The 12571-nt window shown below is 42.7% G+C and overlaps 1 protein-coding gene across 1 annotated transcript in view; it reads left to right on the forward strand.

Moving 5' to 3' along the window:
- The window catches only part of SMC2 (structural maintenance of chromosomes 2), a 297985-nt gene that overhangs the window by 155668 nt on the left and 129746 nt on the right, over window positions 1–12571 (forward strand). The window contains exons 15-16 of the mRNA XM_078676628.1: window positions 6169–6373; window positions 9512–9647. Coding sequence (XP_078532754.1) covers window positions 6169–6373; window positions 9512–9647 — 341 coding nt within the window. The remainder of the gene's footprint in view (window positions 1–6168; window positions 6374–9511; window positions 9648–12571) is intronic.

The following is a 12571-nucleotide window of genomic DNA, read 5'->3' on the forward strand; positions in this document are numbered from 1 at the left end:
TTGCTCAACCCAAGGTAGTTGTGGCTTTGAGCAGCAAGGCTCAAACAAAGGAATTCGTGTTAAGCATATAAATGCACCAAACAAGATTGGTAAATGTGAAGTTTGAAAAGTTGTGAAGAGTTGTGTGTGGCTAGTCTGGCCTGGATTGGGTGACCAATTCTGACAGGGAAAAGGTCCGGGAGGCAAATAAGGAATATCAGGACAGTTGCTTGGTCACCAAAGCATTCTCAAGTCCAGTTATACAATTCACCCAAATACCGCCGTAGTCTTCAGTGGAGTGGGCCTGATGCTGAGGATACAGGATGCTCTGGGTGCTGTGTGGTAGACTGGGTTCTTCCTGGCGTTTTTCCTGGGTCCAAGGGAGAGGTGCAGCGACTTTGACCATAGGAGCCCATGTTTCTCAAATTCGTCTTTGAGCCAGTAGATGTCCAGTGACAGCTGTGCTACCAGTTTCTGCTCACAGCAGGTCCTCCTTGGGTGAAAAATTTGTACTCTTGCAACTCTCCCTTGTCCGGCAGACACCGATGCAACTTTTAAGCACCTGGGGGTAATCTTCATGGCTGTTCGTCGGCGGCCGGTGTTTTTTCCTTAGAAGTGGCTACTGGTGGGTCAGGCTATGTTAGCTTTTGTGGCACTGGTGCTAGAGCATGAAGTCAGCCAACTGACTCTTGTTGTTAACCTTTTTTGTCTGGAGCGACTTTTCCAAGTGCCATGCACCACAGTCCTAGTTCTCTCTTTACTAGCCCAAGAAGCAGCAGGTGCAGTCCAGCAGTTGGTACAGCCTCTCTTGCCAGGTGCAGGGGTCAGCAGGGCAGTCCTTCCTCTGTCCTTTCTCCAATCCAGCGGTGCTCTGAGATTCACGGTGCCATATTTATGGCCAGAAAGTGCCCTGGGGGAACGATGCAGTCGTTAGACAATGGTCTACCGGGAACCCTACCACCACCTTATGATGACTTCGAGATATGTGGGACATCTATCAATGCCAGAGTGCTCTATTCTGCCCACTCACGATGTCTGAACCCTTCCTTCACTGTGAGAAGTGTGGTAGCCTACCCTAGAGTGGGAGCAATGAATCAAAAAAGTATTTGTAAAGCGCTGCTTATCACCCAGGGGTTATGCAGGCGCTTTGCTGCCAGTCTCAGTCGAAGAGCCAGGTCTTGAGTCCCTTCCTGAAGAGGTTGAACAAGAGCAAGGTACGTAGGTGGAGAGGGAGGGTGTTCCATGCTTTGCCAAAGAGGTGAGAAAAGGAGCGTCCTCCGGGGCGGCGGACAAGGTGCGTCTGTGCTAGGGCGAGGTATGCGAAGAGCAGGTTTCTGGTGGGGTTGGTGGATGGTCAGGCAGTAGTTCATGTGTTGTGGTCCAGTCTTGTGGACGGCTTTGTAGGTGCGAGTCAGGACCTTGAACTGGCATCTCTTGTGAATGTGGAGACAGTGGAGGTCTTTGAGGTGATGGGTGATGTGTTCTCTTGGGCAGAATGAGGATCAGCCTGGCTGCTGTTTTCTGTATCATCTGGTGTCTTTGCATGAGCTCGGAGGTTGTGCCGGCCTAGAGTGTATTGCCGTAACAGAGCTGGCTGGTGATGAGGGCTTGTGTCACAGTTTTCCTGGTGCTGGTGGAGGAGCCACCTGAAGATTTTATAAAGTATGCGGATGGTGTTTAAGCATGCTGATGAGACAGTGTTGACTTTGCGTCTCATGGAGAGTTGGGTGTCAAGTACGATGTCGAGGTTGTGTGCGTGGTCTTTCATCGTGGGGGTGGGACCGAGCTCCAACGGCCACAAGGAGTCATTCCAGTGGGAGGTGTCTGCCAAAGATCAGGACTTTAGTCTTGTCAGTGCTAAGCTTGAAGCAGTTGTCTTTCATCTATGTCGCTACTTTCTTCATGCAGTTGTGGAAGCTGGTCTTTGTCTGGAAAGCCCAAGGAAAAAAGGGTTGGCAACTAGTTTCCCCTCTGTTCTCACCGCAAGCGTGTCCACCTGAACAAAGAGGCAGCCCCTCTCCAGTGTGGATGCCATTTTCCCATCAAAGCTGGCTTCACCTGTGAATCTTGCCCTTTGGGCCAACACTGTGCCTACCTGCGACGGGGCGGTAACACCTCCTTCTGCAGCAGGCGTCTATTGTCCTAGGGCTGGAGTGTGTTCACACTACTCCCCAGGAGGGGAGAAGGCTGTCTGATGGCCAGCAACTGTGTGTGGTCACTGGAAATAACTGGGCAACTATGGTAACTTTCCAAGAGTTGCCTTTGCTTTATAGTGGCCTTAAATACGACTTGGGCATCAAGTCGGGTTTAATGCTACAATTAATTTGATGCCTTGAAGTACCTATTTTGGTAGTCCCATGCAGAAGTTAACACAGCTGAAGGGTCAGTGTGTAACTTTATACTAGCCAGTGGGCCCACCATGTTGACGAGTATTAACAATTTTGGGTTTTTACTGTTGGGACATTTACAAATGTATGTCCTACTTAAGAATAGACAGCTGCCTGCCGTCAGGCTTGATAGGTCTTCCCTAGTGGAGATTTACATTTATTGTTAAGGGAAGTGTAGTCTTTGCCATTGGTTTAAATAGCAAAGTCGAACTACCAGTTCAAAACTGCTCTTCCAGGCTGTAGTGGCAGACTGGGAGCCATTTTGTTCTTTTGTAAAACACAGGGTGACATGACCAGTGCGGCAGCCCTGGGGGACACTCAGTCTTGCATGCACTAGGTACCCTTGACGCCATATACTAGGAACGTGTAAGCAAGTTAACTTATTCCAATTGGGCGTAGCCAATTAAACATACACTTTGTAAAGGATTCGACCACTAACACTGAGGTCTGGTTAGCAGGCCTCAGTGCACTCTGAGTCACAAAAGCAGCACCATCAATCCAAACTTTGGGGGATGATCATGCAAAAAGATGCGTGCTCCAGTTTCAAAAGTAGTCTATAATTCAAAAGTAGTCTGTAATAACCGTTGTAATTTACAGTTGTAATTTACACTCATCGGTGAGCCAATCACATTAGTTTTTTCCTTATGTCGATGGATGTAACTTTGGTATGCTTATAAATAGTTTTTGCTTTATCGCGTACAGTGTCCTGTAATCTTTGGGGACCAGTAGGTATTTATTTCGGAGTTAGGTCATCAGCATAGAATAACACAGGTATGCAACTTCCTCCAAAACAAGGGGAGAAAATTGCCTTGTCAAGATGAGTATATACAACAAAAGGATGGGGAGAGCCCATATAACCCTCTGGAGCCTGGTCTATATATCACACCTAAGCGCCAAAAGAAGGGGGAGTGGCTCCTGCGGGATAAATAAACAGCAAATTTCTAGAGGAGTCAACTATCTACGTTTTTTGGCCTCTGGCGCAATCACTCACCTAGTGTAGTTTAATCCTATTTTAACATATGTCAAAAAGTTAATAAAATGTATGAATCCAGTGCTGTGCAAGAAGAAAGAAACATTGAGATAAGAGGTACTTTCTTATTCAGCACATTTACTTAGTCAGTTAATGTTTCTAAGCAAATAGATAATGAATCCCAAAACATAATTAATAATACTGGAAAGTTCACAAAGAAGTATATAATAGGTGAAAGGAGTATCTGCAAGAGAATGATGCAAAAATGAAGAAACCGTCTACAGGAACCTGCACTGATTCATTATAGACCAACTGTAAACACTTTAAAATTAATTGAGTCCACCATTAATTGTATGGTCTAATCCCAAGTAGGTTCATTTGTTTCCTTTGGATGAATGGTGTTGGTCCTGAATGATGAAAGTCGATGCCTTTTTGCCTCCAAGTATGGCCTCCTCAGGACAATGCGGTACCAGAATCACCCAATCTAAAGTCGAAAAAATTGACATAAGCAACTTTCCATTAAGGGAACTCTGAGTTGCTGCGGGTGCCGAGGCTGGTGCAAAAAGGGAACAAATGCACATGCAGGGCACCGAAAACATGCTTCCCTCGTAGTTGTAAATTATGACTCGCAAGCAATCAAAACGTGAATGGCTGCTTCGACCAGGTAAACAAGCGGTAGGGACTGCTTTCCCAGCGCTCCCTACCGCGTCAACAACACAGGCGCACTCACACCGTGGTTCCGCTAAGTGACTGTGGATTGCGCTCGTAACCTATTCATGCTTTGTGATAACTTGTTTACCTACTCCCCCTTCTCAAGAAGAGTGGCTCGGTCCACCACAAACATATTAAAAAACAGGGGTCTAACATGCACCCCTGTTGCCATATTCTATTCCAAAGCTGGCATTAATCTGTTTAGTCAGAGAACCATTAGTGTTTGTCTGACCCTAGACCCATTTCTCTGAGTGTAAGTCTATTGCCATGGATAAAGGGCACGTCTAAGCAGGTTTTCTCCAGCGTGCCCCATAAAAAAGAAAATGATCAGTCTTGTTGAACGCTGCACTGTAATCGATAATAATAATTAAAAAAAATAATAAGCAGTCTTTTTTTGGTCTTATTTAAAACCAGCACAAACCATGTATTGACACTGTCTGCAGTTGAGGCTCCTTTATGAAATCCGGTCTGTACATACGGTATTCTATCCTTATTAGCTGTCCATTCTTCCTTGTATAAGGAAAGCACTTTATAGCTTTCTTTCAACATTCGGTAAATCTATTAGTAAGAAGTTGGCCTTTTTTTGTGTATTGGTACTATTTACTACATTGCCAAAATGGTGGAATTTTCAAGGTTTTGGAGACTACTGGAGTCTGTAGCGCGACCAAAATCCTGGTTGGCCTAGATTTATTTACTATTTTTACAAGTAATTCACATGACCACTCGTACATAAGGCCATAAGTAGGCTTTACCCTTCCTCTTTGAATGGTTGACATAAAGCCATACTGCGCAGTTAGATGTGACAACCAAATGTACATGCTGATAGTGCTATAAACATTTGTCTTTCTCCTAAACTTACCAGTGACCAATAGTTTGTTATTGTTTTGTTACTCCCACAAAATAGCCCATTGTGGTGTTATTGAAAGGCTCAATTTGTACGAGTTACTGTAGTGCAGTATTTATGCCTTGATTTTGAGACAGTCTGCTTTTTATCTGTGGCTTTCAGGATCTTAGCAGCTGTTTTTGATCTATGGCTAAAGAGACTTTCTCTTTTACAATCTTTTTTAAACCATCTTAGAATGTTAACATCTAGCTGGATAACTCTGTTTAACTTTAGTAAAAAGGAAGGCTACAGCAGAGAGAGTTTGTTTTCCCACTCAGTAGCTATTTATTTCCAATCCCCAGGATATTGATCTAGCAAAATACTTTGTTCTGTTTCTTTCACTCATTCTTAGACCTTTTTGGTCAGATTAACTGACCAATGTAATCCTTTTCTGCCAGTTCAGTAGGGCATTGAGGAACAGTAGTTAAAGCAAAATGCACAATGGACCAACATGCATTTGAGAGGACGATGATCACTCAATAAGTGGATTAAAACAGGTAAATAATGTAAATTCTGATCCAAGGTGCCTGGATCAATATTTAGTCTAAAACATTATTCGTCCCTTTACGAGCTATATGGAACGCACTATACATGTTTTACTGTGATAAAATGGCACAATTACGTCATTAACGAATCCGCATCGGTGGCCTAAAAAAAGGTGTGTGTGTGTGTGTGTGATATGTTTCAGTACAGTCCCCTTAAAGAGATCCACCACTCTGCAAAATATTTAAAGCTGTGGTATATATCAACTACTGTAAAAAGTATGCTCTTCCTTCCCTAAGAGTGTTGCACATCACTGTGCTATCATGGAGGGATAGAATAAAAAAAATATAGTTGTACAAAGTTAAAGCTCCACCAGGATGCAGCAAAACAAGTATGTAATCTGAATGGTTCTGACGTGTGCACAGTATGGCCATCACCATTGATTGTAATGTGTGTAAAAATATGCAGACATTTATACAAATTGTTGACCATTTTAAATATGTAGATCAATCTTATTCTATTACACCTCTTGAAATAGGCTTCATTGTTATTTGGTGACCACAATAGTTCCAGGTTGAATCAATGACTTAAGCCTCTTCAATTTTAGTCAGATTTGTACACTGAGATTACGCGATCATTGTACTTGCACTGAGTTCTGTTTTTATTGTATTGAACTGTGTAGTAAATGCAATGCAGTTGTTTCATGCTGGATATGAAAAAAATAGAAATTTAATACACTAAACGTTTTGTTTTAGGTTGGTGCGGACAATGTGCATCTGGCTCTTTCATTAGTTGGATTTGAAGCTGACCTGCGAAAGGCAATGGAATACGTGTTTGGGACAACACTGGTTTGCGACAGCCTAGATAATGCCAAGAAAGTAACTTTTGATAAAAGGGTGATGACTAAGACCGTCACACTTGGAGGAGATACTTTTGATCCACAGGGAACTTTGAGCGGAGGTAAACTCATCACTGTTTTGTGCCATTATTAGAATGCCTTAGTTGGGTAATGGAGTAGGAAAAATATATTATTAGCTCACTTATGTATCTATGTAATTTCAGAAATTCATTAATAGGCTTCAGTATGTAATCTGTTTATTTGCTACACATAATGGTCATTTTGTTTACTGTTTATTCAGGCCTCCAGGCTTCCAGGCTATTTGGAGCCAAGAAAGGCAGACTTTCCTTTCAACGTATTGCTCTTTCTGGCATGGATAGTGTTTAGTTGACCTGTTCCATCAAGCGAAAAAATTCTTTATTTGATCATTGTACTTGAGCTGCTATATTGTGACCATCGTAAAAGCTGTGTGGCATAGTTGGACAAGGGCATGTGTTTCTAGAGGTAGCTTTATTGTGAATTGGGTGTCACATCTTCTGAAGCTTTTTGGACAAAACGTTGAGGGAAGGGAGTGTTTGGTACAAAGTAGCATTTTAACAGTCTTAAGGTAGTATCTTCAACTTGCACATTTTACGTCCTTGTCAGTTCTCTCATACTGTAAATTAATTTTAGCAGGGCAAAATAATTAATCACCAGCTTTTTTCTTTTCTTTAAATAAGTGGTGGAGAATTCATTTAAAAAAAAAAATTGTATACTTGTACACGCAGACTACATGGTTGGTTGGATTCCGGCACAGTTGGCAGGTGGCATGTCTGGCAGCATCAGACGTGCTAAATTACCAGTTGAGCTCTCATGTTGTAGTAACTTTCCACAAACGTTTAGATTTTAAAACATTTGAATGCATACCATTTCTGGTGCTCTGATGCAGTCAACCTGGTAGCGTAATACACCATACAAAGATTTTTTTTTAAACACTAAACTTACCAGAAAAGTAGCAGAAAGAGTCCATAGTATCACATGGAAGGACTAATTCCCAAACAATTCTGAAAGTTTGTTTCCAAAAGTTTCATTATAGTTTTGTTTGCAGAAATGGGCAAGTCTTGGTCTTTCTTATGATTTTATAGTTGATAATAGTGAAGATGGAGGGGTAACGTTGGAAGGTGGTGGCATATCCTATCTGATTCAGGGTGCAAATGTATGGGGGGAGATGAATGAATGTGAGTATGGGTAAGCGAATATGATCTGACCAGCAACAAGAGGAAAGAAAGTACGGAGGTGGTGCAGATTTATAGGGAGATTAGAAGAGTGTTATATACTTCGAAATTCTGCTGAGTAGGTTGCAAATGAATGTTTTACATGGAAACTACAGATCTACTTCAGTCTTGTAATATAAACTGATTTTGCTTTTATTCATGCCCATATTTTAAAATTCAATTTGAAATTGATGTCTCCAAAAATATGGATTGACATCTAGTATATTTGGTTTCGAAGACATAGGCATCATTAGCAAAAGGTTCATATAAAGCCGTGTATACTCGCTTTCTAAACATTGAACTTAACACCCTTTGGCAGTAGATGTGATGGCCCAGAACAGTTTACTGAGGGGTGGTTGAAGTGCGCCTGTACTGGCATCATAGAAAAGGAAATGGAGTCCTTGCATGCCATGTTTGTTTTACTTTCGTCACTTGTTGATGCTGAAACTACTTGTTTCCTCCTCACAAACTTTCTAGGTTTATGTATACTAACTCTTTGGTACTACTCATGCTGGCTTTTACACTTGGCATGTGACTGAAGTAGTCATATTTTGAATACTTGATGATGATCACCTTAGGTTTGAATGGGATGGGGTGAGGGCCCTCATACTGATGGTTTGATCTGAGAATGACATTTAACACTGTGTCCCAAGCTATTTTTAACAGAATTTCAGTTGGATATTTGAAGCTTAGCTCATACGTGGCGCCCTTCGTTTCTGTACCACAGAACCCTGGTTGTCTCTCCTTCAGCTCCTCCGCAAAAAAAGATTTGTGGATTTCCACAAGGGTCCTCTCTGCCCCCTTGCAACACACTGCAGCTTGTCTAGGAAAGATAATCGAAGAGTGTCATGTAAACCAGGCCAAACCACTTTCCATACAGTTTGATTTGTTTACTTCATTAAACTGGTGTGCATGTGCAGACTGCAGTGAATTGGGAATATTGCTTTTAAATTGCCAGGAAGAGAAATGCAATGATAGGAAATCTCCAGAGCCTCTATTCTCTGTCTGGTTGTAAAACTAAATGTGTACAGCCAGGATCAGGCCTGCAAAAGACAAACTCCCTTACTACTTCTATTTTGTAATGTTCCAGTTGCTGTCAAGTTTGCACTGTCCCTCTGCCGCCATAATGCTCAGTGGGAAAGATGAGCTTTATTGTTGTACTACTGTGCTACTTCTGTGCACTACTCCAGGCAACTGCCATACCCAGGGTCTTTGCCCCCAGCTAATGTAATTGCCTACAGAAGGTCACTGGGATCTCTAACAAGCTGCCGTCTGTGGCAGCTGCTGTTCTGGTTTCACAATGTTTTGGCCCTTTAAAACCCCTAACTGTCTTTCTGTGGCAGGTTGATGATGTGCAGTCTCCTCTTGAGGCACTTCATAATCCATGCTGTTGAAAACAAGAGATTGTTAAACCCCAAATAATTACAGCCTTCATGGTTTTCCGACCAGCCAGAACCCACCCGTACCCAGTTAGGGCATTGGCCTGAACTGCTTTTCAGAGGCCTGTGTCGTTTGTGTCCATCTTCAGGCCAGATATCAAGACTCCACTTGCTTTCTGTAAGCACTATTCTTGTAGTTCATTCTGTCTCCCAATTTGGCATGGACAAATGATAAAACATAAATGGCTGGATTTCTTACTGGGGGCCAAACTCTGCCTCCCTACAGTAAATCAAACTTGGGAATCATCCATTTGTAACTCCTTTACTTTAGACCTCTGTTATTCAATTCAGCCTCCATCCCCTCGGCTCTACACTTACCGTAGTACACCTCTGAATTGCGCATGGTTAGAAGGGTGTGAGCTAAAAGAGGCGGTGTGGTTTGGTGGGTGTAGGGCCTGGCAGGCAATAGAGCCACCCAATGTTTCTTTGCATTTACCGTACTCTCCGTACACTCTAGTAATATTGCTTTGGTATGACTGGGTCTACAGGATGAATATTACAGTAGGTGTCACAGTATTGCTTACAACTGTGCCATACTGGTCTCCGTTTGTTCCTTTTCTTTACTTAGGTGCTCGTTCACAGACTGCATCAGTGCTCTCCAAACTTCAAGAGTTGAAAGATGTGCAAGAGGAGCTAAAAACCAAAGAAACAGAACTGCAGGCTTTAGAAAAGGACCTGAGCAGTCTAAAAAACACAGTGGAAAAGTAAGTACCTGACGGTAGTTTTAAATTTAATTTTCAAAGTTTCGAAGGAAGGAGCCGTAAAACTATGAGAAGATATTGATGAAGTACATTACAAAATCTTTGGAACTTAGAAAATATTCTAGGAAAATTACCTGCGTCAGCCTTTCTTCAGGTCTGGGTTTGTCTACAGAAATCAGACAATGAAGCAATAGATGTATTACTTATTTACAAGACAGACAGGTTTTTGTGCCAAGGGGAAGGGGTGCTAGGGGATGAGGCAAGATGCTCCTCAAAGGGACATCCTGAGCTGTCGAAGCTGTTGAACTTTCAGCACAAGGTGATGACAAAAAGAGCAGTCGTTAACAGCAATGGCTGTTCGAAACGTGGCAGAGTTGGGTTTAAATACCTATGCGAATTCTACAGAGTAAATGAGTGAAGTAAGAAAACAGATTGCTCCGACCTTTTGTGCTACTTGGAAAAAATGCTAAAAAGGGACTAAATAGTGTAGTATAGAGCCTGTACTGGCTAAAAAGCCATAGGCTTTTTAGGGGCACTCATTCATTGTGTGGCAGCAAGCCTGACCCTCAGGGGTATAGTCGAGGGGCTTTGACGCATTCCAGACAACTTTGGAAATGTACTGACAAGTGTATTAACTCATCAAAATGTCAGAAATAAGTGGGTTACAACCAGTGAGCATTATAGGCATTAAAAACCCATTTATGTGTTGTTTGGCATATTCCTTTAAAAAATGTGTATAGCATCTTCCTTTATTTCTAAATTACACTTCCTTCCATTTTTCATGTTGATCCATTTATGCAGATTGTCAGTCATACCGTATGTCATCGATAACCCTATGGAAATCGTAGGCGGACACCAACTTACCACCTCATATTAGGAAGTCAGGCAGACAGTAAAGCACGTACCTCTTTGGTGGCTTGATTATGGTGCGTCTAAAGTAAATACCAGTCCTGTGAGACTACAGGATTAGCATTTTCTGTGGGTTACAAAGTTCCTTTTCCTCATGCATAAGCACACAAATCCACAGTATCTGCGTGTGTGTGTATATGTATTTATTTAAAAATTATTTTTTTAATAATTGGTGTCCTAATCTAATGAGGATTGTATGAATGGATGTTACTACATGCTAATACAGAGGTCTTGCTACAGCACTCCGGTGCTGTGCGCTCGCTAGAAATTGTTTTAAACTGTTCTGATTTTTAAAAAACTGTATGCTGCTATTTTTTAGAAAAAATAATTGGGTTTGGCGAAATACGAGGGGCATGAGCTTCCTCTCCACCCCTTTCGCTTTCCCGTTGCGGTCTAGTGGTTGTGAGGGTAATCCGCTGGCCTGATTGAGGGGGTGGGGCGAGACACGCAAGGAGCACATACTGCACGCTGGAGCAATCGCGCAGCCCAGAGAGGTCTTGCTACAGCACTCCGGTGCTGTGCACTCGCTAGAAATTGTTTTAAACTGTTCTGATTTTTAAAAAACTGTATGCTGCTATTTTTTAAAAATATAATTGTGTTTGAATTGGGTTTGCCGAAATACGAGGGGCACGAGCTTCCTCTCCACCACTTTCCCTTTCCTGTTGCGGTCTAGTGGTTGTGTGGGTAGTCAGCTGGCCTGATTGACGGGGTGGGGCGAGACACGCAAGTTGCACATACCTGCACGCTGGAGCGGTCGCGCAGCGGGTGCGCTTAAGGCAAGCCAGTCTGCTCCCGATCGGGCCAAGGGGCCAGGACCCCTGAACACATTTCTACATACTCAAGTGCTGAATCGCGCGCTCTGCGTTATAATACATCTTACCTAGAGCCGCAGATTAAGAGCCGGCTCTCAGTAGAAGGTATTCTAATGACACATTTGAGTGAGGATATAAGGATTACTATCCTCCATACCTGCAAAATAAATAAATCCACCCAGAACAAACTTTTGAAAGTGATGATGCTTAATACGCGATCACTTCAGAAGCACTGCCTGGAAATATTCACCTTACTACAAGATGACTCGCCTGACATCCTGGCAATTACTGAAACTTGGCTTGATGATGACTTTGGCCCTAACATAGTTGCAGCATTGCCCGAAGGCTATGATGCCTTATGGCACAATAGACCTGATGGGAAAAGAGGTGGGGGAGTGGCAATTCTCTATAAAAAAAAAAAAAAGAGTTGACAATAGAGAAATTAACAGGAGAAAACCCTGTTGGAGCGGACATTCTAATAGCTTAAGCTTATACAGATACCATGAGTATGGCAGTGGTGGTAGTGTACCGACCCCCGAGAGCTCCCCCCAAGTTTATTGACCATTTCACTGAAATTGTCACTAACCTAGGCTCACGGTTTAAACAGCTCTTGGTGGTAGGGGATTTTAACTTTCATTGGGACCAACTACCAGAGAAGTACAAGCCCAATAGTTGGATGAAATAATGACCGCATTAGGATTGCACCAGGGGGTAGGCACCCCCACCCATGAGAAAGGTCACACATTAGACCTGGTCTGGTCTACTCAGTCACTGGTTAACCTAGTAGAGACATCCTGGTTTGGATGGTCTGATCATTATTTCATCAGTTTCCAAATAACCCTTACCAGTTGGTCCCCCCGCCCCCCACCCAGATGGAAAATGGTGTGGAGTTGGAATAAGATTGAGGCCAATAGTTTGGGTGAAACTATACGAGCAATGCCTCCCAGGAAAACATGGTCTGAGGATCCGGAAGTTAGGTGAGATTCTATTTGCAGTCAGTTGACTACGCCCATTAATATATTGGCACCAACCCATAGAATAAAACTGGGAAATAAGGGGAAGGGCGCCCCCTGGTTCACTGAAGAACTCAGGGGGTTGAAGCGGACCCTCTGCCAATATGAAAGATTCTGGCAAAAAACCTACGAGCCACAGATATTTCTGGAATATAGGCTTAATCTTAGCAGTTACAAAAAAGCCATCCTTAAA

The sequence above is a fragment of the Lissotriton helveticus genome, chromosome 2_1 (genome assembly GCF_964261635.1).
Source record: "Lissotriton helveticus chromosome 2_1, aLisHel1.1, whole genome shotgun sequence".
Classification (NCBI taxonomy): domain Eukaryota; kingdom Metazoa; phylum Chordata; class Amphibia; order Caudata; family Salamandridae; genus Lissotriton; species Lissotriton helveticus.